Source organism: Muscardinus avellanarius (genome assembly GCF_963383645.1).
Source record: "Muscardinus avellanarius genome assembly, chromosome: 10".
NCBI classification, from domain to species: Eukaryota; Metazoa; Chordata; class Mammalia; order Rodentia; family Gliridae; genus Muscardinus; species Muscardinus avellanarius.
Genome location: NC_137796.1, coordinates 53363429 through 53383094, shown reverse-complemented (window position 1 = coordinate 53383094; position 19666 = coordinate 53363429). Strand labels below are relative to the sequence as shown.

General features: G+C 52.1%; 2 protein-coding genes across 2 annotated transcripts; both read right to left on the bottom strand.

Annotated features, from left to right (window-relative positions):
* Window positions 1-72: 72 nt before the first annotated feature.
* On the bottom strand, window positions 73-2127 carry TTC9B (tetratricopeptide repeat domain 9B; the record flags this gene model as incomplete). The annotated part of the gene is made up of 3 exons (XM_080704172.1): window positions 73-182; window positions 938-1120; window positions 1689-2127. 3 exons carry the CDS (start codon window positions 2125-2127, stop codon window positions 73-75), a joined length of 732 nt encoding a protein of 243 aa, XP_080560298.1.
* A 3475-nt stretch (window positions 2128-5602) lies between these two features.
* CCNP (cyclin P) lies at window positions 5603-9026 on the bottom strand (the record flags this gene model as incomplete). The annotated part of the gene is made up of 6 exons (XM_080703590.1): window positions 5603-5768; window positions 6324-6475; window positions 6536-6694; window positions 7368-7523; window positions 7601-7690; window positions 8901-9026. 6 exons carry the CDS (start codon window positions 9024-9026, stop codon window positions 5603-5605), a joined length of 849 nt encoding a protein of 282 aa, XP_080559716.1.
* Window positions 9027-19666: the final 10640 nt, after the last annotated feature.

Genomic DNA, 19666 nt, shown 5'->3' with positions numbered 1-19666 from the left:
AGGGTCACCAGTGACAAGTGCTTTACCAGCAAACAGTGAAGTGGGGGGAGGCGTGCGGGCAGAGCCCCCAGCTCAGCCCACCACATCCCGAGCCGGGGCCCCAGCCCCACTGTCTTCCCGCTGGAGGCTGAAGCGGCTCATCTTCAGCTGAGTCAGCTGGATGTAGCGGAGGACGTTGGTGTCTGCAGGGGAGGCGGGCAGGGTGTTATCTGGGCGTCCCGGGGCAGCGGTGGCATCTGCATCACCTCAGCTCACACCCATCTCCAGTGGCTCCCCCAAGCAGCCCATATTGCTAGAGCCTTCTCCAGAGGCGCGGCTGCAAGCAGCAGCAGGCGAGGCTTCACACCTCCATCTGCCCCACGTGTGCGCCTCTGCCAGGAACGCCTCTCCTCCCCCGTGGCATCTGCGAGATGTCTGCTCTCGCCAAACCCCTGAAGGAGACGACTAACCTTGTCTGCTAGTCCCACCGCCCTGCACCTGGCACCTGCTGCCATCTCTCTTCCTTCGAGGCTCTTGATACAAAGCTGGAATGAGTCTGTGTGTGTGTGTGAACACACACGTACGCACGACCCTGACCTCCTAGGGGCAGGGAACAGCCCTCCAGTCCTGCCACCCCCTCCCATCCACGCACACCAATTTCCTGGCATTGCCTGCCCAGGGTGGATGAGTGGCTGACTGAAGAGGGGACCGAGCAGGCGAGAGAGGGTTAGTGCAGGAGTGGCTGCCTCGGTGAGTGGGAGGTGAAGGGGACCAGGACGGCCTAGGTGCGAAGTGCGGACAGTAGGAAGTTAACGGGACGGGAGAGGGATGGGAGAAGGAAAGGTGAATAGTGGGTGTGCATGGAGTCAGTGGAGCAGAAAGCCCGGGGGTGGCGCAGCTCTGCCCCATCCTCAGCCCTCGGTCTGGTCCCTCCCGCCCCGCCCTGCTCCGCCCTCACCTGTGGGCTCGCGGCTGCGGGCCTCCTGCAGGTATCTCAGCGCACGCGCATAGTCGCCCAGGTGGTAGAAGGCAATGCCGGCGCGGTAGGTGGCCTTGAAGTTGCCCTGCTGCTTCTCCAGCACCTTGAGACAGTACTCTCGCACGCGCTCATAGTTCACCAGCTCCGACTGCAGCAGGCAAGCTGCGGGGCGGGGCGGGGGGCGCGGGGCAGATACTCTCAGAGCCTGAGGGCAACGCTAGAACCCACATGACCTCGGGGAGCTGGGCCTCCCAACCACAGGGAACCAGGTCGCTGCCCCACACCCAAGGATCGCTCGGGCCACCAGAGAGCGCCAGTCTGCTAGCCTATCAGAATCTGCGCCGCCTCTAGAGGGTGCGAAAGTCTTGTGCGATTCCCCGGGAGGTTTCAGTAGGCAAGAGAGTTACGAGCAATTGCAGAAGCGAGGCATTACATGGCCTTTCTTACATTAGGCTGGCAGGGGGAGAAAAGAATGACTCAGGAAGTGGGGTTCTGAAGGCCCAGACCAAAGCCCACTTCCTGCAGCCCAGCTCCCTCCAGCCAGAGACCCCTGGGATCATCTACCCTCAGCCCCTTTCCTTGATCAAGTTCTGAGGTCTTTCTCTCCAAACCGTAGCCCTGGCCCCTTCTGCCCGCCCCTCCCCCTTCCCAAGTCCTCCTGGTTGCCCCTCACTCCCTGCCTCGCACATGCCCCTCTGCACCTCCCTCCCCCCCCCCGACGGCCCCGTACCCGTGAGCGAGTCGTAGCATTCCACCTCCGTGCTCTCCACCAGGCGCCGCTGCTCCTCGCTGAGGCGGGCGGGCCCCGGGCTGCTGGCGGGCCCGGGGGCGGGCGCCGGGGCGGGGGCGGGCAGGCCTCCGGGGCGGGCCCCCTGCGCCGCCTTCAGCTGCAGCAGTGCCCGATGGTACTTGCCGATGGCTTCCCGGAACTTCTTCTCTCGGTAGCAGCGCTGGCCCTCCGCCTTGAATGCCACGGCGGCCCGCAGGCTGCTGTCGAGCGCCGCAGCCAGCCCCCCCGACGGCTCAGGGGCAGGATTCGGCCGAGGCGAGCCATGGCGGGGGACTGGGCCAGGGCCAGGGCCCGGCGGGGAGAGGGCAGGAGGCGGGCGCGGCGGAGGCTCCGGGGCAGCGCTGAGCATCAGCACCGGGGACAGCGCGCCGCGCTGCATTGTGGGAAACTCCTGCGGCCGCCGCTGCAGCTACCGCATCGCCCCCCGCGGGGCCGGTCCCCACCCTTTCTCCGCCCCCGCACCTCCGGCTGCCGACTCTGGCTGCCCCCTATGGGTCTAGAAAAGCCCCTCAAGACTTCCCCTTCGCACGAGCAAATCAGCTCAGTCCTGATTCACCAGCAGCCGCTCCCTTGCTCAACCCTCCATTAGCCTCCCCACCCTGCCTGCTCTCCTCCCCCAAGTCCAGAGCTCCCCAAGATTTTAAGAAGAAAAGAATGAGCCTGAGGGAAAGACCAAAAAGATATCAACCCCACGGAAAACTGGCTTCCAGCCCGCTAGGCACTTGGCATACCAGATAGGAAGACAGGATGGGACTCAAGCTGCCCATATGCAGATTCCCCCTCATTTTCTCGCTAGTTGTATGATCCGGGTAGTTTACTTATATTACCTGGAACTAAGCCGGGCGTGGGGTGCATGCCTGCAATCCCAGTACTGAGAGCATGAAGTTCGAGGCCAGCCTCAGCAACCTAGCAAAACCCTGTTTCAAAATAAAGAAGGCTGGGGGTGTAACTCAGAGGTAGAATGCCCCTGAGTTCAATCTCTACTAACAAACAAACAATAACTACAAAAAAAAGAATAAGACAGCTGGAGGTACCAGCAAGAGGAAAACAAGGCTGGGGGTAGATGAGCCACAGTGAGGGCCAAGCGGAGAATGACCATTTCAAAATAAAATCAAATACTGGGCATTCTATCTCTGACTTATATCCCCAGCCCTTTTGTTTTTTTTTAATTTTGAAACAGGGTCTCGCTAAGTTACTGAGCCTGGCCTCAAACCTGCTATCCTCCTGTCCCAGCCTTCCAAGTATTGAGATTACAGGCGTGTACCATTGCAGCCAGCTTTTGTGTGCGTGTGTATGTGTGTTGTGGTGTTGAAGATAAAACCCAGAGGCATTGTACCTATTAACTACACACCCAGCCCTTTAATTTTATTTTGAAACAGGGTCTAAGTTACCAGGCACTGGCCTTGAATGTAAAATTCCTTATGCTGAATGAGTCTCTTTCCCATCCCCGGGATCCAACCTTGAAAACCTCAGGGGTAGAAATATTTTCTTCTCTGCATCTCCAAACCCAACCTTGGATAGGAATCTAAAATTCCAGAGTCTGAGCCGGGCATAGTGGCACACACCTGTAATCCCAATACTGGAGAGGCTAAGACAGGAGGATTGCAGGTTCAAGGACAGTCTCAGCAAGTAATGAAACCCTCATCAACTTAGCGAGACCACATTTCAAAGTAAAAATAAAATAGGGCTGGGGGTGTAGTGCAGAGGTAGAATGCCCCTGGGTTCAATCCCAAGCACCACAAAATAAAACAAAATCTCTGGGTCCAAATTCCTAAACAGTGCATTCAGCTTTTTGCACCTCAAGTGTATGTATGTGTGTAATGAAAAATATCATGGAAACCCACTGATTCATAATGTTTTTTTGTGTGTGGTACTGGAGTTCCTGGAAGCCCTTCTACCTGTGGGCTACACTCCCAGACCTATTTTTACATTTTTTTTATTTGGAAACAGGGTCTCCTAAGCCAGCGCATGGCTGGCTTCGAACCTGCGCGATCCTCCTGTCTCTGCCTCCCAAGCGTGGGGATTACAAGCGTGTGCCACCACGCCCGGCTGATTCATAATGTTTTATCGTGTGTGTATGTGTGTGTGTGTGTGTGTGTGTGTTTGTGTGTGTTACTGAGGATTGAACCCAGGTACATTCTACCTCTGAGCCTCTGAGCTACATCCCCAACCCTATTTTATTTTTTTATTTTGAAACAGGGTCTGAGTTGCAGGTGTCCTCACTAAGTAGCTGAGTCTGGCCACAAACCTGCAATCCTCCTGTCTCAGCCTCCCAAGTACTGGGGTTGCAAGCGTGCGCCACCACCCTGGCTCGTTTTGAAACATGGTCTTGGTTAGTTGCTGAGACTCGTGCTCCGTTGCTGAGGCTGTCCTCCAACTTGCGCTCATCCTGTCTCAGCCTCCCAAATACTGAGATTGCAGGGCTGTGCCAGCACACTCAGCAATAACAAACGCTTCTACTAAATGGCTAGACGCTTACAGCTTAGGAGTGAAGAGGGGACAGTTGTCGCTCACCCATAGTCTTGCTAGGATGCAGTGCTAACAGTGTGTGTGTGTGTGTGTGTGTGTGTGTGTGTGTGTGTGTGTTGCTGGGGATTGAACTCAGGGGTATTCTACCTCTGAGCTACACCCCGAGCCCTATTATTTTTTTAAGCAGGTTCTCAGTAAGTGGTGGCTGAGGCTGCTGAGAACCTGCGATCCTCCAGTCTTAGCCTCCCAAGTACTGAGATTACAAGCGTGGGCTAACACACCTGGCCTGAACTCTTTTCTCAAGAACTCTTACAAACTGAAGAGCTTCACAGATTAGCATGTATGTACAACTATTAAAAAAATACCAAATTAGCCGGGCGTGGTGGCGCACGCCTGTAATCCCCGTGCTTGGGAGGCTGAGACAGGAGGATCGCGCAGGTTCAAAGCCAGCCGCGCGGCTGGCTTAGGAGACCCTGTTTCCAAATAAAAATATAAAATAGGTCTGGGAGTGTAGCCCAGAGGTAGAAGGGCTTCCAGGAACCCCAGTACCACACACACAAAAAATACCAAATTAGCCGGGCATGGTGGTGTACACGGTGGTGTATTCCCAGCATTTGGTAGGATGAGACAGGACAGCCTCAGCTCTTACTTAGTGAGGCCCTTTGCAACTCAGACCCTGTTTCAAAATAAAGAATAAAAAATGGGGCTGGGGGTATAGCTCGAAGGTAGAATACCCCTGAATTCTATCCCCAGCACCACAAAAGATTATATATATATATAATTAGTTGGCAATATAAATGCAGAGATGCTTGTGGAACTTAAAATTTTAGCTTGAAAAATATCAGAAAAGGCCGGGTGTGGTGACGCACACTTCTAATCCCAGCATTTGGGAGGCTGAGACTGGAGGATAGTGGTTCATGGCCAGCCTCAGCTACTTAGTGAGGCCATCTGCAACTTAGACCCTGTTTCAAAATTAAGAATAAAAAAAGAGGGCAGGGGGATGTAGCTTGGAGGTCAAATGCTCCTGGGTTAGCTGGCAACATTGAGGTGCCATTCCTCATGATGGAAATGGCCATTCTCAGTTCCCCACAGTTCCTCTACCTGGCAATATTTTCCCAGCCCCTGAAAGGATCCCAGTTTCATTCTGATGGGGAAGTCCGCTAGTGCCCCCTGGCGGAAGAGTTCCGAATCTGCATTATCCTCCCGCAGAAGAATATCCAATCAGAGGAATGAGAGGCCTAATGAAGCGACCAATCAAAAGTGAGAGGGCTAAAATGTGACCAATGAGGACAAAGGGCGCTCCAAATTAAAAATAAAAAAGCCTTTATTGGTTTGGGAGACAAACACACAGCGAGAAGTCTGGTTTTCTGAGGGGGTCGCAACGCTCAGGGAGGCCCAGGCTGGAGTCCGCGGAGCAGGCGGGCAGCGGCGAGGCTGGTGCCCTGGCGCTGGGGCCGCGCATATTTGAGGAAGATCGCGGCGAGGCCAGGCGCAGGGCCTCGGAGCGCCCCGCGAACCATGCACTGTTCCAGCGGGTCCAGCTCCGCCGAGCTGCAGTGGGGAGATGGAGCGAGACTGAGGCGGGGACAGGGTGTGGAAAACCGGTCCTCGGAGCTGAAGGCTCGAGGCTGAGACGCCGCGTCGACCTGGGTCCTGGGGGACCTCAGGGGCCTCTCTGGCAGTGGGGTGAAGGGCACAGAACAGGTCAGACACCCGATTCTCCCTGCGTGGTACAGGTAGGAGGGGCCAGGACTCACTGGGGGAAAGGAGTGAGCCTGAGGGTGGCAAACAAGCTGGGAGAAGATGATTCGCCTTGCCACCAGGTGCTCTATTTGCACTCGCAGCTAAAGGTGCAAGTGCCAGCAGGCTGGGAGACTCCAGACCCGCGGACCCCTGATTCTCAAACCTGGAACACAGAGTATCCTCCCAGCCTGGGGAGACCCTACCTTCCACCCCGAGGTGAGGTCCAGGGCCCCCAAGCCTGCACAAACATCCCCATTCCCTCCCACATCCAGAAAAATCGAGGCGGAGCTGCCCCCCAGTAGCTGTCTTTCATTCTCTGAAATGGTAGCGGAGACCCCCTCACAGACCCTTTGCAGGCCGTACCTGTACAGCACGGGCTGGGGCCTGGAGCCCGCCCCGTCGAGCACGCGGTTCGCCAGGCTCAGGGCCGCAGCCGCGCGCCGACTAGGCTCCCAGCCCGCGGCCTCAGCCTCCAGCAAAGACAGCTCCAGGAAGTAGGTGGCCAGCAGCTTCACCTGCAGGGAGGCGGGGTGAGCGCCGGCCCCGCCCCCGGGCCCCGCCCCTGCCCTGCGCACCTGCGGGCGGCTGCGCGCCAGCGCCGAGAGCAGCCCGAGGCACAGCAGCGCCCCCGGGTGGTGCAGCCGGAAGTCCAGGCGGCTCAGGATGCGGCGCTCGGCCCGCAGCAGCTGCGCGCGGGAGAAGGAGCCGGCGCTCAGCAGGCACAGGGAGGCAGGCTGCGGGGGAGAGGCGGGGCGGCCTTGGACTCCCAGCCTGGCAGGGTGGGACCAAGTGGAGTAAGTCGTGGACGGCTCGGGCTTCTGGATGACCTGGTTCGACTCACTGCTCACTTCAGTTCTCTGCCTCCTTCTCTTCTTCATCCATAAAACGAAAAGAATACTCCCTACTTGTACTCCATGCCAAGGCATTGAGTTTGTGCACTTAGGATGGACTGTGGCCCGGCGTCGTGCCGCACGCCTGTCATCCCAGTACTTGGGAGGCCAACACAGGGGGATCGCAGGTTCGAGGACAACCTCGGCGAGTACCGACTCATCATCAACCTAGCGAGACCCCGTTTCCAAATAAAAATAAAGTCAAGGTGCAGCTTGGAAGTACAGTGCCTCTGGGTTAAGGCCCCAGTAACACACACACACACACACACACACACACACACACACACACACACACAAGATGACTGTTCAAGATTGAATATAATCTAAGCGTGAACTGAATCCAAGTTCTCACAGCTTAACTTTAAGCAGATAGCTTCCTCTCTCCGGGCCTCGGTGTCCTCCTCCGTTAAAGGGACAGTTCCTACCTCATCCAGATTCGTCGGGATTCCAAGAGTACAAAGAAGCGTTTAGGTCACAGCTGGCATTTAGTAAGGCCCCGAGCCCCACCCGGAAGTACCTCAGGAAGCACACACTCTTCCATCTTGCAGGCCAGGAACAGGCAGGCCATGCCCAGCAGCTGCAGGCGGTGTAGGCGAGCTCTGCCGGCGCGCAGGTAGGAATCGAGCAGGTGCACTGCCAGGTGAAGCGTGTCTCCCGCCAGGCCCAGGTACTCCTGCGGGGGCGCCCGGGTGAGCGCTGGGGCGCCGGGCAGTGACGCTGCCCAGCCCCGCGCCCTGCCCCAGTACCTACGTGCACCTGGACCAGCCAGTCCACCACCAGGGCGCGCATCTCCGGAGTCACGGTGCGGGGCAGCGCCCTCCCGGGCAGGGCGTGGCACACCTGGAGATGGGCAAGGGCCTCACTCTCCCACAGGCTCCTCGCGCAAGGGGGCTACCCCACCCCAAGCGGGCCTCCCTTTGTGCACCTCCGTCTGCCCCCGTCCAGAACCCTGTATTTCTATCTGGAGGCCTCCCTACTCCTTGTCCTGTAGCCCCATGGTCACGCAGTCTCCTCGGACATCTCCCCCTGGATTTCCAGAATCTACTCTTGGCCCGTCTACCCTCACCCCTGCTCTCCTTGGAAAACCTAGAAGCGTCTCTCCAAAGACAGATCTGACTAAAAAACTCCCAGCTTAAAACTCTTCCATAACTCTCAGTACCCTTAAAAGAAAATCTTAATTCCTCCCAGACTCCCTCCAATCCACGGGTGGCTTACGTCACCTTCTCTCTCCATTGTCACCTGTCTGCACCCAATGTCGACTCTTGCCTTGCAACCCATGTTTGAGCCACACCAGCCTTCTCTTGACTCTTGGACTATGCCACGCTCATTCCTGCCCCAGGGTCTTTGTACTTACATTTTCTCTACCCGAAAGGATCCATCCGCAGCTCCTTGCGTTGCCTCTTCCATCTTCAAGTCTTTCCTGAAAATTTCCTTTCTCTCTCTCTCTAATCCTCCCTCCATCCCTTCACTTTATCTCACTTTGTTTTCCTTAGTGATTAAAGCATATGTGTGTGTGTTTTGGGGGAGGGGGGACTGGAGACTGAACCCAGGGACATTCTACCTCTGAGCTACACCTCAGCCCCATTTTTAAATTGGGTTTAAGTTGCTGAGGCTGGTAGCAAACCTGCGACGCCCCTGCCTCAGCCTCCCAAGTGCTGGGATTGCCCGCGGGGCGCCACTCCCGGCTTCCCCTTAGAATGTCCACTCTGGAGACGCCCAGCGTTCCCCTGTGTGTGTTTTCTGCTGGCCAGGCAGGCCGGGCTGTGTCTAAACCACAGGTCTATCTCCGTTCTTAGCAGAGACCCCAGCCCAGGAGAGGCGCTGGTTAAATCGATGGGGGGGTAGCGCTGTTCTCTAACAGGTGTCTGAGGACAGCTGTGGCCTGCGTTTTGGTCTTTGGGGCCATCTGTAATTCTTAAGTATATTTGCTTGTTGGGCTCAGAAAGATTTGCTCATCAGTAATCTCCAGTGCCGAAGACGTGCTTAAAAAAAACCGCATTAATAAACCGCTAAGCACTTGTTAAAGCGGGGCAGGCGGGCGGCGGCTCACCATGGCTTCGGCGAAGATGTCCCCCGCGTACTCGCGCACGCCCTCCAGCCCCAGCGCGCCCAGCGCCTCCTCCAGCCCCGGCGGCCTCTCCGGGCGTCCCGGGCCCTCGGGGCGGCTCGCGGGCATCCTCGGATCCCCGCCTTTCCAGCCGGGTGTGGTGCCGCACAGCTGCGATCCAGTGCTTGGGAGAGACTGGAGGATCCCAAGTTCCGGCCAGCCTTGGCAATTTATTTAGCAAGACTCTGTTAAAAAAAAAAAAAAAAAAAAGCTGGGCGTGGAGACCAGAGAGGAGGCTGAGACAGGAGGCTGGCAGGTTCAAGGATTCAAGGACAGCCTCAGTAATGTAGAGAGACTCTCGGCAGCTTAGCAAGACCCTGCTTCAAATAAATAAATAAATAAATAAATAAATAAATAAATAAATAAATAAATAAATAAATAAATAAATAATAAAATAGGTCTGGGTGTAGCTCGAAGGTAGAATGGCCCTGGGTTTTATCTTTTTTTTTTTTTTTTTTTTTTTTTTTTTGTAGCACTGAGAATGGAGCCCAGAGGCATTCGACCTCCGAGCTACACCCCTGCCCTACTTTTTATTCTTTATTTTGAAACAGGGTCTCATTAAGTTGCGGAGGGCCTAAGTAGCTGAGGCTGTCCACAAACCTTGATCCTCAGCTCTCAGCCTCCCAAATGCTGGGATTACAAGTGTGCACCACCACCCCAGGCTATAGTTTTCCTGGTTTGGGGATTACAAGCGTGCGCCACCACACCTGGCTTATTCTTTATTTTGAAACAAGGTCTAACTAAGTTGCAGAGGGCCTAAGTAGCTGAGGCTGTCCAAGAACCCGCGATTCTCCTGTCTCAGCCTCCCAAGTACTGGGATTACAAGCGTGTGCCCCCCTTCCCCGTGGACTGTTTCAAAAATTAAAAAAAAAAATAGCCAGGCATGGTGGCACACGCTTGTAACTCCAGCACTTGGAAGGCTGAACAGGAAGATCACAGGTTTGAAGCCAACCTCAGCAACTCAGTATGACCCTGCTTCCAAATAAAAAATAAAATTTGGGCTGGGCGTGTAGCTCAGAGGTAGAATGCCCCTGGGTTCAATCCTCACTGCCACAAAGATAAATAAATTAAAAAATAGATAGCTAGATAGATAGATGACAGATAGTAGAACAGAATTGGGGTATAGCTCAGAGGTAAAAATGCCCCTGGGTTCAAGCCTTAGTACCACAGAAACAAAACCACCTGGACCCTGGGTCCTGCCTTTACAAAGCCTAATGCTGAGAGGGTGGTGTGCGCGGGTCCAGCTGCTCCCCGTGCACATCCCCTACGGTTTGTTCCCCACACACAGAAGGGGCTGTGCACACCCCACCAGATCACCGCCACTGTTTAGAAATCCGTCAGGGCTCCCCTCAGGTCGAAGTCCCAGGACACCCTGTTATCTGAGCTCATCTACCCGTCCCCTCCCGGTCCCTCTGGCCTCTAGCTCTTCCTCAAAGCCCAGGGCCTTGGCATCGTCATCGGCTGTTCCCTCTTCCTGGAATGCTCTTTCCCTCCCAGACCCCCTGCAAGGTATTTACTCAGATGTTACTAGCAGCAGCCTGCTTCCCACCCCGCACCTAACAGATGGCCTGTTTCCGACATTTCCCCCGCCCCTCTTCTCCTCCTGCCCCTCTCCTTCCTCCTCCTTAACAAGTTACAGGCCCTAACCAGATTACTGACCACAGGAGCGAAGACTGGCCCCTGCGCCTGTGAGGCTGAGGAAGTGCCAGCTCACGGACTGTCCAGGTGTTCTGTGTGGACCCCTGATAGAAGGCGGTCAAGCCTGTTACACTTCACACCTCCCCTCCCTCTCCTTTGCCCTGACGTTAACTCATAGTAAGATGGGGAAGCAATTAGAGCCTTAAAATTATAAATGCGCCTGTGTGTGGTGGCGCACGCTTGTACTCTCAGCATTCGGGAGGCTGAGACGACAGGAGGATCTCAGTTCGAGGCCACCCTCAGCTACTTAGTGAGGCCCTCTGCAATTCAGTGAGACCCTGTTTCAAAATAAAGAATAAAAAAATAGGGCTGGGGGTGTAGCTCGGGGGTAGAATGCCCCTGGAGGTTCCATCCCTAGTTCTGCAAAGAAAAACAAATAAATAAAATAAAAGCAGCTAGATGCCCTGAGATCACACATAGCTCTGCCTGGCGCATCTTAAAACTGCGAAGACAGCAAAAGCCGTGCGCACTGCCTGCCCTTGGAGATCGCTCGCACCTGCAATCAGAATCTTTCTCCCTTTCTCTATGACCCGGCCTTGGCATAGAGGTGCAAAATCCATACGCTACTTCAAAGCGCCCCTACCTGGTAGACAGTAAATACAACAGAGATAGAGAAAATAAACTGTTGGCACCTGCCTTTAGCAGCTAAGATAGTGAGTGGGACAAGACAGCACCACCTGCGTGGGAAAGTGAGTTGCCAGCCTGGTTGCCATGGTAACAGATAAAGGCCAGCAGAAACTGTATTAAGAGACAGAGCTCCAACGAGGGCCAGCCTTCCATCTTTGGGCTCTGCAGCATGTCTCCTCGACACACTGTGTTTCTCTCTCCTCTTCCTTCTTGCTCTGTAATAAAGATTTGCTTAAGAGCTGCAACCGAGCTGTCCATCAGTTCTTCAGTTTTCCTGATTCAACACATCTATTTGAATAGAAAAAAAGAACCCGCCTCACAGCGCTGTTACAAAACCATAACAAGGATGACTTAAGACACGAATCAGTTGTGTCTCTACCCACAAGCCCATGTGACTCTGGAGAGTGATTTTTTTTTTTTTTTTTTTTTTTTTTGCAGTACTGGGGATTGAATCTAAGGGCAGTCTACCTCTGAGCTACACCTCCAGCCTTATTTTTTATTTTTAAAGCAGGGTCTCACTGAGTTGTGGAGGACCTCACTAAGTAGCTAAAGGCTGTGAACTTGTGATCCTCCCGTCTCAGCTTCCCAAGTACTGGGTTAACAAGCATGAAACCACACCCAGGTAAGAGTGAACTTTTTTTTTTTTTTTTTTTTTTTTTGGTACTGGGATGGAACCCAGGGGCTTTCTACCTCTGGGCCATATTCACAAACTTATATTTTATTTGGAAATAGGGTCTCACTAAGTTGCTGAGAGCCTCACTAAGTAGTTGAGGTTGGCTTTGAACCCGCCAGATCCTCCTCTCTCAGCCAGCACAGGGATTACAAGCGTGCGCCACCACACCCGGCTTAAAAGAAAATTGATTCCTTCATTTGGGGAGAATCCAGGGTTTGATTTTTTTTTCCCCCCGGTACTGGGGATGGAACCCAGGGCCCAGGGGCATTCTACCTCTGAGATTCACCCCTAGTCTTATTTATTTATTTTTTGGTGGTACTGGGGTTCCTGGAAACCCTTCTACTTCCAGGCTACACTCCCAGACCTATTTCTGTACTTTTTTTTTATTTGGAAACAGGGTCTCTTAAGCCAGCACAGCTGGCTTTGAACCTATGCGATCCTCCTGTCTCCGCCTCCCAAGTGCGGGGATTACAAGCGTGTGCCACCACACCCGACCTAGTCCTATTTTTTTTTTCTTATTTTGAAACAGGTTGCAGAAGGCCTCACTAAGTAGCTGAGGCTGTCCGTGAAGCACGATCCTCCTGTCTCAACCCCTCAAATGCTGGGATTATAAGCCACCACGCCTGGTTATTTTGAAACAGGGTCTTACTAAATTGTGGAGGACCTAAATTGCTCAGGCTGGCCTTGAACCTCTGATTCTTCCTGTCTCAGCTTCCCAAGTACTAGGACTACAAGCTTGCACCACCACACCTGGATGAACTATTTTTTTTTAATTAAATGTAAGGACACTACACATGACTGTGTGTGTGTGTGTGTGTGTGTGTGTGTGTGTGTGTGTAGTGCTGCAGATTAAACCCAGGGGCATTCTACCTTCAAATTTCACCCTTAATCCTATTTTATTTTCTTTGTGAAAAGGGTCTAATTTACTGAGGGTCTCACTAAACTACCAAGGCTGGCCTTGAACCTGAGATCCTCCTGTCTCAGCCTCTCAAGAACTAGAATTACAGGCATGCATCATCATGCCTGGCTTACTATTAGTAAATTTGATTAAGATCTGTTGAGGAGTATGTCAGTGTTAACTTGCTGACCTTGATAAATGGATCTTGGCTGTGTAAGCGTTCTTATTTTAAGATAGTAGTAGGTACAGAAATATGAGTGTAGAGGGGGGGAGATAAAGAAAGAAGTCAAATAACGTTCTAAGATTCTAGGGAATGGGCCGGGCGTAGTGGCACATGCTTGTAATCCTAGCGCTTGGGAGGCTGAGACAGGAGGATCACATGGGTTCGAAGCCAGCCTCAGCTACTTAGTGAGGCTCTCAGCAACTTAGTGAGACCCTGTGTCAAAATAAAATATAAAATATATCGGGGGCATAGCCCGGAGGTAGAGCCTTCTGGGTTCTATCCCCAAAATCATAAAATAAAATAAGCCAGGCGTGGTGGCGCACGCTTGTAATCCCAGCATTCAGGAGGCTGAGACTGGAGGATCATGGTTCGTGGACAGCCTCAGGTACTTAGTGAGGCCCTCTGCAACTTAGTGAGACCCTGTTTCAAAATAAAGAATAAAAAGTAGGGCAGGGGGTGTAGCTCAGAGGTCAAATACCTCTGGGTTCCATTCCCAGACCTGCAATAAATAAAGAATAAAAAATAAGCCCGGCATGGTGGCGCACACTTGTAATCCCAGCACTTGGGAGGCTGAGACATGAGGATCACACAGCTTCTCAGCCAGCCTCAGCAACTAAGTGAGACCCTGTTTCCAAATAAAGTATAAAATAGGTTGGGGAGTGTAGCCTAGAGGTAGAAAAGACTCTGGGTTCCACCCCCAGTACCACACACACACACAAAAAGAATAAAAAATAGGGCAGGGGGTGTAGCTCGGAGGTCGAATGGCCCTGGGTTCCATCCCAAGACCTGCAAAAAAAAAAAAAAAAAAAAAAAAATCTAGGGAATGACATTTTATTTACCAGTTAATAAAATGCCATGTGAAACCTGGGTGAAAGATGCGTTATTTATTTATTTATTTATCGTGGTACTGGGGATTGAACCAAGAGACGTTCTACCTCTGAGCTACACACTCAGCCCTTTCTATATTTCTGTTTTGAAACAGGGTCTGGTGCCTGTAGACCGCCAGTCTACTCCTGGGTCGATATCTACTGGCGGACCCCGGGTTTATTTCCCTTGTGGCATTTATACAGTTTCTCACTTCAGGTTACACCGGAATACAGTAATGACAAATCCAAAGTACATACGTCATGGGCGGGTTAATCAATACCCTCGTGCCATCACCAACAACACGAACCTAACCTTCTCTCAGACCTTAATGACTTTGAACCCTCCATGACCCCAAACCTTGTTGACTCTGGGCGAAGGACAGTCAGAAGTATTCTTTTAGTAAAGATAAGGGGAAAGCCTTAATGGCTCCCCACAGTCTGGCTAGGTTGCTGAGAGTCTAAGTCGCTGAAGCCAGCTTCAAACCTGTGATCCTCCTGAGGACTCAACCTCCCGGGTCCTGTGGAATTGCAGCAGGGACCGCCACGCCTGGCTTCCACTTTGTCTTGATTAGATGGGACTTGGGTGTTGGGGGAGGAAGACCACAGTAGAGTGCTGTTCTAATGGCACTGTGCCAACAGCATCCAGCAGGATTCAGGGTCTCCCCTGACACTTCCTTTCCCCACCTCCTCTCTGGACTCTTTGGAGGAGTCACTATGCAGCTCACACTGAGGGAGAGAGGCTACACACCCTCCTTGAGGCGGTGTCCCCAGAACCGCGCCTGCGTGCACATCAGCCTGTCCTCCATCACCCGTCACCAGCACGGGCCCGTTGACTTCATCCTCGGGCACAGCCCACTGCTGTGCGATTGTATTTTGTTGTTCCGACTGTCTTCAGCTTGGCCATTGGGGGCTCTTTCTGCTGGGTTCCCGTATCCCGTGGATACCGCCCATGAGTGGAGAGATTTGTGGGCCGCTTGTTTTCTGAGCCCAGGACCTCACACACGCTGGCATATGTCCGACTCTGATCTATAGCCCTCTGCAGGTTGACGTTTTGCTCTTTTTTATTTTATTTTTTTATTTTTCTGTGGTACTGAGGTTCCTGGAAGCCCTTCTCCCTCCGGGCTGCACTCCCAGACTTTTTTTTTTTTTTTTGGAAACAGGTTCTCTTAAGCCAGAGAGGCTGACTACGAACCTGCGTAGTAGTTCCTCCTGTCTCCACCTCCCAAGCGCAGGGATTACAAGCGTGCGCCACCATGCCCCGCGTTTTGCTCTTTTTTAATAGTAGGGCCTCCCATCAGTACACTGGAAGGTGCTCTCGGCTCCTTTTATGTATTTCCTACTTTGGTCCTAGAATCATTAGTGCCCCCCCCCCTTTGGTATTGGGAATTGAAACCAGGAGTGAAGTTCTACATCTGAGCTACACCTCTGGCCTAATTTTGTTGTTGTTAATTTTTTTTGTGTGTGGCACTGGGGGTGGAACCCAGAGGCTTTCTACCTCCAGGCTATACTCCCAGACCCATTTTATATTTTATTTGGAAACAGGGTCTAAGTTGCTGAGAGCCTCACTAAGTAGCTGAGGCTGGCTTCGAACCCGTGCAATCCTCCTGTCTCAGCCTCCCAAGCGCAGGGATTACAAGCGTGCGCCACCACGCCCGGCCTTGTTGTTAATTTTGAAACAGGGTCTCACTAAGTTACTGAGGCTGGCCCTGAACCTGTGATCTTCCTGTCTCGGCCTCCAAGTACTGGGATTACAGCTGTATACCACCAAGCCATGGTAGTGGTGGTGGTGGTGGTGTGTGTGTGTTCCTGGGGAATGAACCCAGGGGCATTTTACCTCTGATCCATACCCCAGCCATATTTTTTTTTAATTTGGAAATGGTCTTGCTAAACTTCTGAAAGCCTAAGTTGCTGAGGCTGGCTTTGAACCTGCAATCCTCCTGTTTCAGCCTCTCAAGTACTGGAATTGCAGGTGTGCACCACAGTGCTGGGCAGTGTTTTTTTGTTGTTGTTGTTTTGTTTTTCGGGTCTGGGGATGGAACCCAGGGGCATTTGACCTCCGGGCTACACCCCCTGCCCTATTTTTTATTCTTTATTTTGAAACCAGGTCTCACTGAGTTGCAGAGGGCCTCCCTAAGTAGCTGAGGCTGTCCGCGAACCGCGATCCTCCAGGTCTCAGCCTCCCGAATGCTGGGATTACAAGCATGCGCCACCACGCCCAGCTCGCAGTGTTTTTTATTTTGAAACAGGGCCTCATTAATGTACCACATGCTGGCCTCAAATCCACAATCCTATCTCAGGCTCCCAAATTCTGAGATTGTAGGAGTGTGCCAGCACTCCTGGCTAAGTGTCATTCTTGAAAATTTTCTCCAAGCCTTTTCATTTTATAAACAAAATGTGTGAATTGCTACACATTTTTGGAAAGTTATCTGACACCCACTAACTTGGGATATAGCTGGGCATGGTGGCACCCTCTTGTAATCCCTATTTGGGAAGCTGAGACAGGAGGATCGCGGTTTGTGGACAGCCTCAGCAGCAGCAACTCAGTGAGACCCTAATTCAAATAAATTCAAAATAAAGAATAAAAAATAAGGCTGGGGATGTACCTCGGAGGTAGAATGCCCCTAGGCTCAATCCCCAGTACCGCAGAAAACAGATTTTTGGGATATAGGCCGCAAATATGAAAGCATAAAGGCAGTAAAATGAATCTTTAAGGTTTATTACAGCACTGTTTGTAAAAGAAATAATAATATTAAAATAAAAAGCCGGGCATGGTGATGCATGCTTGTAATCCCAGCATTCAGGAGGTGGAGACTGGAGGATCACAGATTTTGGACAGCTTCAGCTACTTAGCGAAGCCCTTTGCAACTCAGTGAGACTGTTTCAAAAAATAAAAAGACTAGAAAATAGAGCCAGGCATGGTGGTGGCGCACCCTTTTAATCCCAGCACTTGGGAGGCTGAGACAGGAGGATCGCACGGGTTCAAAGCCAGCCTCAGCTACTGAGTGAGGGTCTCAGCAACTTAGTGAGACCTTGTTTCCAAATAAAGTATAAAATAGGTCTAGGAGTATAGCCTAGAGGTAGAAAAGCCCCTGGATTCCACCCCCCCCTCCAGTACCACTAAAAAAGGAAAAAATAAAAAAAAAAATAGGGCTGGGTGGGGGTTCCATCCCCAGCAGTGCAAAAATAAGTGAATAAAAGAAAAACGGAAGCCCACATTTCTCTACAGGGGCAGGGCTGAACTGGCTGGGATGCACCTGCCTCTCCAGCTTTGTGAAGCAGTTGAACAGCAACGTCCACCCAGAGCCCCTCAAAATGAAGAAGCGTGGCTAAAGACAATCTCTTTTGAGTGACCTGATGCACTATGTAAACATCCCCATCCACAGCAGCGTGAGCAGCATGCGCCCGGCGTGCCACATGGGGAGATGCCAAAGCAGTGACCTACCTGTCCCTGCATCTACCTGCAGAGGGGTGGTACCCACTCAGTGCGCTGGCACCTGCCGTCACTGACTCCCCACGCATTCCCACTGACGGTGCCTACGTACCTGCTGCTAGGGATTGAACCCAAGGGCGCTGTCAGTAAGCTGCAATGTACCCCCAGCCGTATTTTTGTACTACTGAAGACTGAACCCAGAAACATTCTACCTCTGAGCCACACCCCCAGCTGTGTGTGTGTGTGTGTGTGTGTGTGTGTGTGTGTGTGTGCTACTGGGGATGGAACCCAGGGGCCTTTTACCTCTGAGATACACCCCCAGGTCTATTGTATACCTATTTTATTTTTTATTTGGAAATATCAGGGTCTCAAAAGTTGTGAAGGACCTAAGTAGCTAAAGATATCTGTGAACCCGCAATCCTCCTGTCTCAGCCTCCCAGGAACTAGGATTTTAAGTGTGCTCCATCACACCTGGCTGTCTGAATGTTTTGTGATGCTGGGGATTGAACCCAGGGAAATTCTACCTCCGAGTTACACCCTCATTACTTAATTTTATTTAGTGGTGCTGGGGATGGAATCCAAAGGCTTTCTACCTCCAGGCTACACTCCCAGACCTCTTTTCTATTTTATTTGGAAACAGGTCTCACTAAGTTGCTGAGAGCCTCACTAAGTAGCTGAGGCTAGCTTCTAACCTGTGCAATAATCCTGTCTCAGCCTCCCAAGTACTGGGATTACAAGCGTGTGCCACCATGCCCAGCTACACCCCATTTATTTTTATTTTTGGTGGTACTGGGGATGGAACCCATGGGCCTTCTATCTCTGGGCTACACTCCCAGACCTATTTATATTTTATTTGGAAACCGGGTCTCTTAAACCAGCTGAGGCTGGCTTTGAGCCTGTGCGATCCTGTCTCCGCCTCCCAAGCATGGGGGTTACAAATGTGCACCACCACGCCTGGCTACACTTCCATTTTTTTTTTCTAATTCAGATTTTTTATCCTTTATTTTCAAACAGGGTCTCACTAAGTTGCAGAGGGCCTAAGTAGCAGAAGCTGACTGTGAACCTTTAATCCTCCTGTCTCAGCCTCCCAAGTACTAGGATTACGAGTATGTGCCACCACGCCCAGCTCCATTTTATTTATTTTTGTGGTACTGGGGATGGAACCCAGGGGCATTCTACCTCTGAGCTACACCCTCAGCCCGATTTTTTTTTTATTATTTTAGAACAGGGTCTGAGTTGCAAAGGGCCTCACTAAGTACCTGAGGCTGGCTGCAAACTGTGATCCTCCCTGTCTCAACCTCCCAAATGCTGGGATTACAAGTGTGTGCCACCATGCCCAGCTCCATTTTATTTTTTGAGACAGTGTTTTATTGTCAGGATGGTCTTGAATTTGTAACACCCCTGCATCAGCCTCCCAAGTACTGGGATTAAAGGTGTGCACCACTACACCCAGCCACATTGTATTTACACACACACACACACACACACACACACACACACACACACACACACACACCTTGTTTAAAATGAACACTGCAAAAGATAATCTACTCAAAATTTAATTGGTAATATTTATTTTTGTGGTACCAGAGCCCAGGGGCATTCTACCTCCAAGCTACACCCCATCACTATTTTGTTTTTGAAACAAGATCTCTTTTAGCTAGGTTAATTGAAGTCTCACTAGTTGCTGAGGCTGTCCTCGAACCTGTGATCCTCCAGTCTTAGTCTCTCAAGTACTGAGATTACAAGTGTGTGCCATCACACCTGGCCGGTAAATTTTATTAAAGCTCTCACCCTCAAACAAAGAAGCCGCAAGACCTCTAAGGATGTTTCAACTAAGGGCAGCAGTGGATCAACAGCGCTGGTTCCTCTTGTGGAGCAGGAGAGAAGGCTGGATGCTGAGGTAGACAGGGTGGCACCCTTGCGCCCGCATCACCCTGTGACAGGACGCGCCTTTTCCCTCACCCTCAAAGGGAAGAGCAAAGGCTTTTCTCTATAGGCCTCTGTTTCTCTCCCCACCACGGGGCACACTTTTAAAATTAAGAACACCTTAAGGGCCAATATAAAGTTAGAAAAACCGCCACTGCCCTCACCCCAGCAGTGTCTCCTGGGGCTGGACAGAACCTGGCACTCAGGTGAGACTGGAAGCCTCCTGCATGAATTCACCTGTGCCAGGCCCGCAGCATGTGGGGTCCTGGGTCTGGGAGAGGGAGGCAGCCCAGCCCACGAGGCTTTGACTCGAGTATAGGAACAGGGACGGGGTCATGGGACACAGGCCCAGCCCCAGCCAGGAT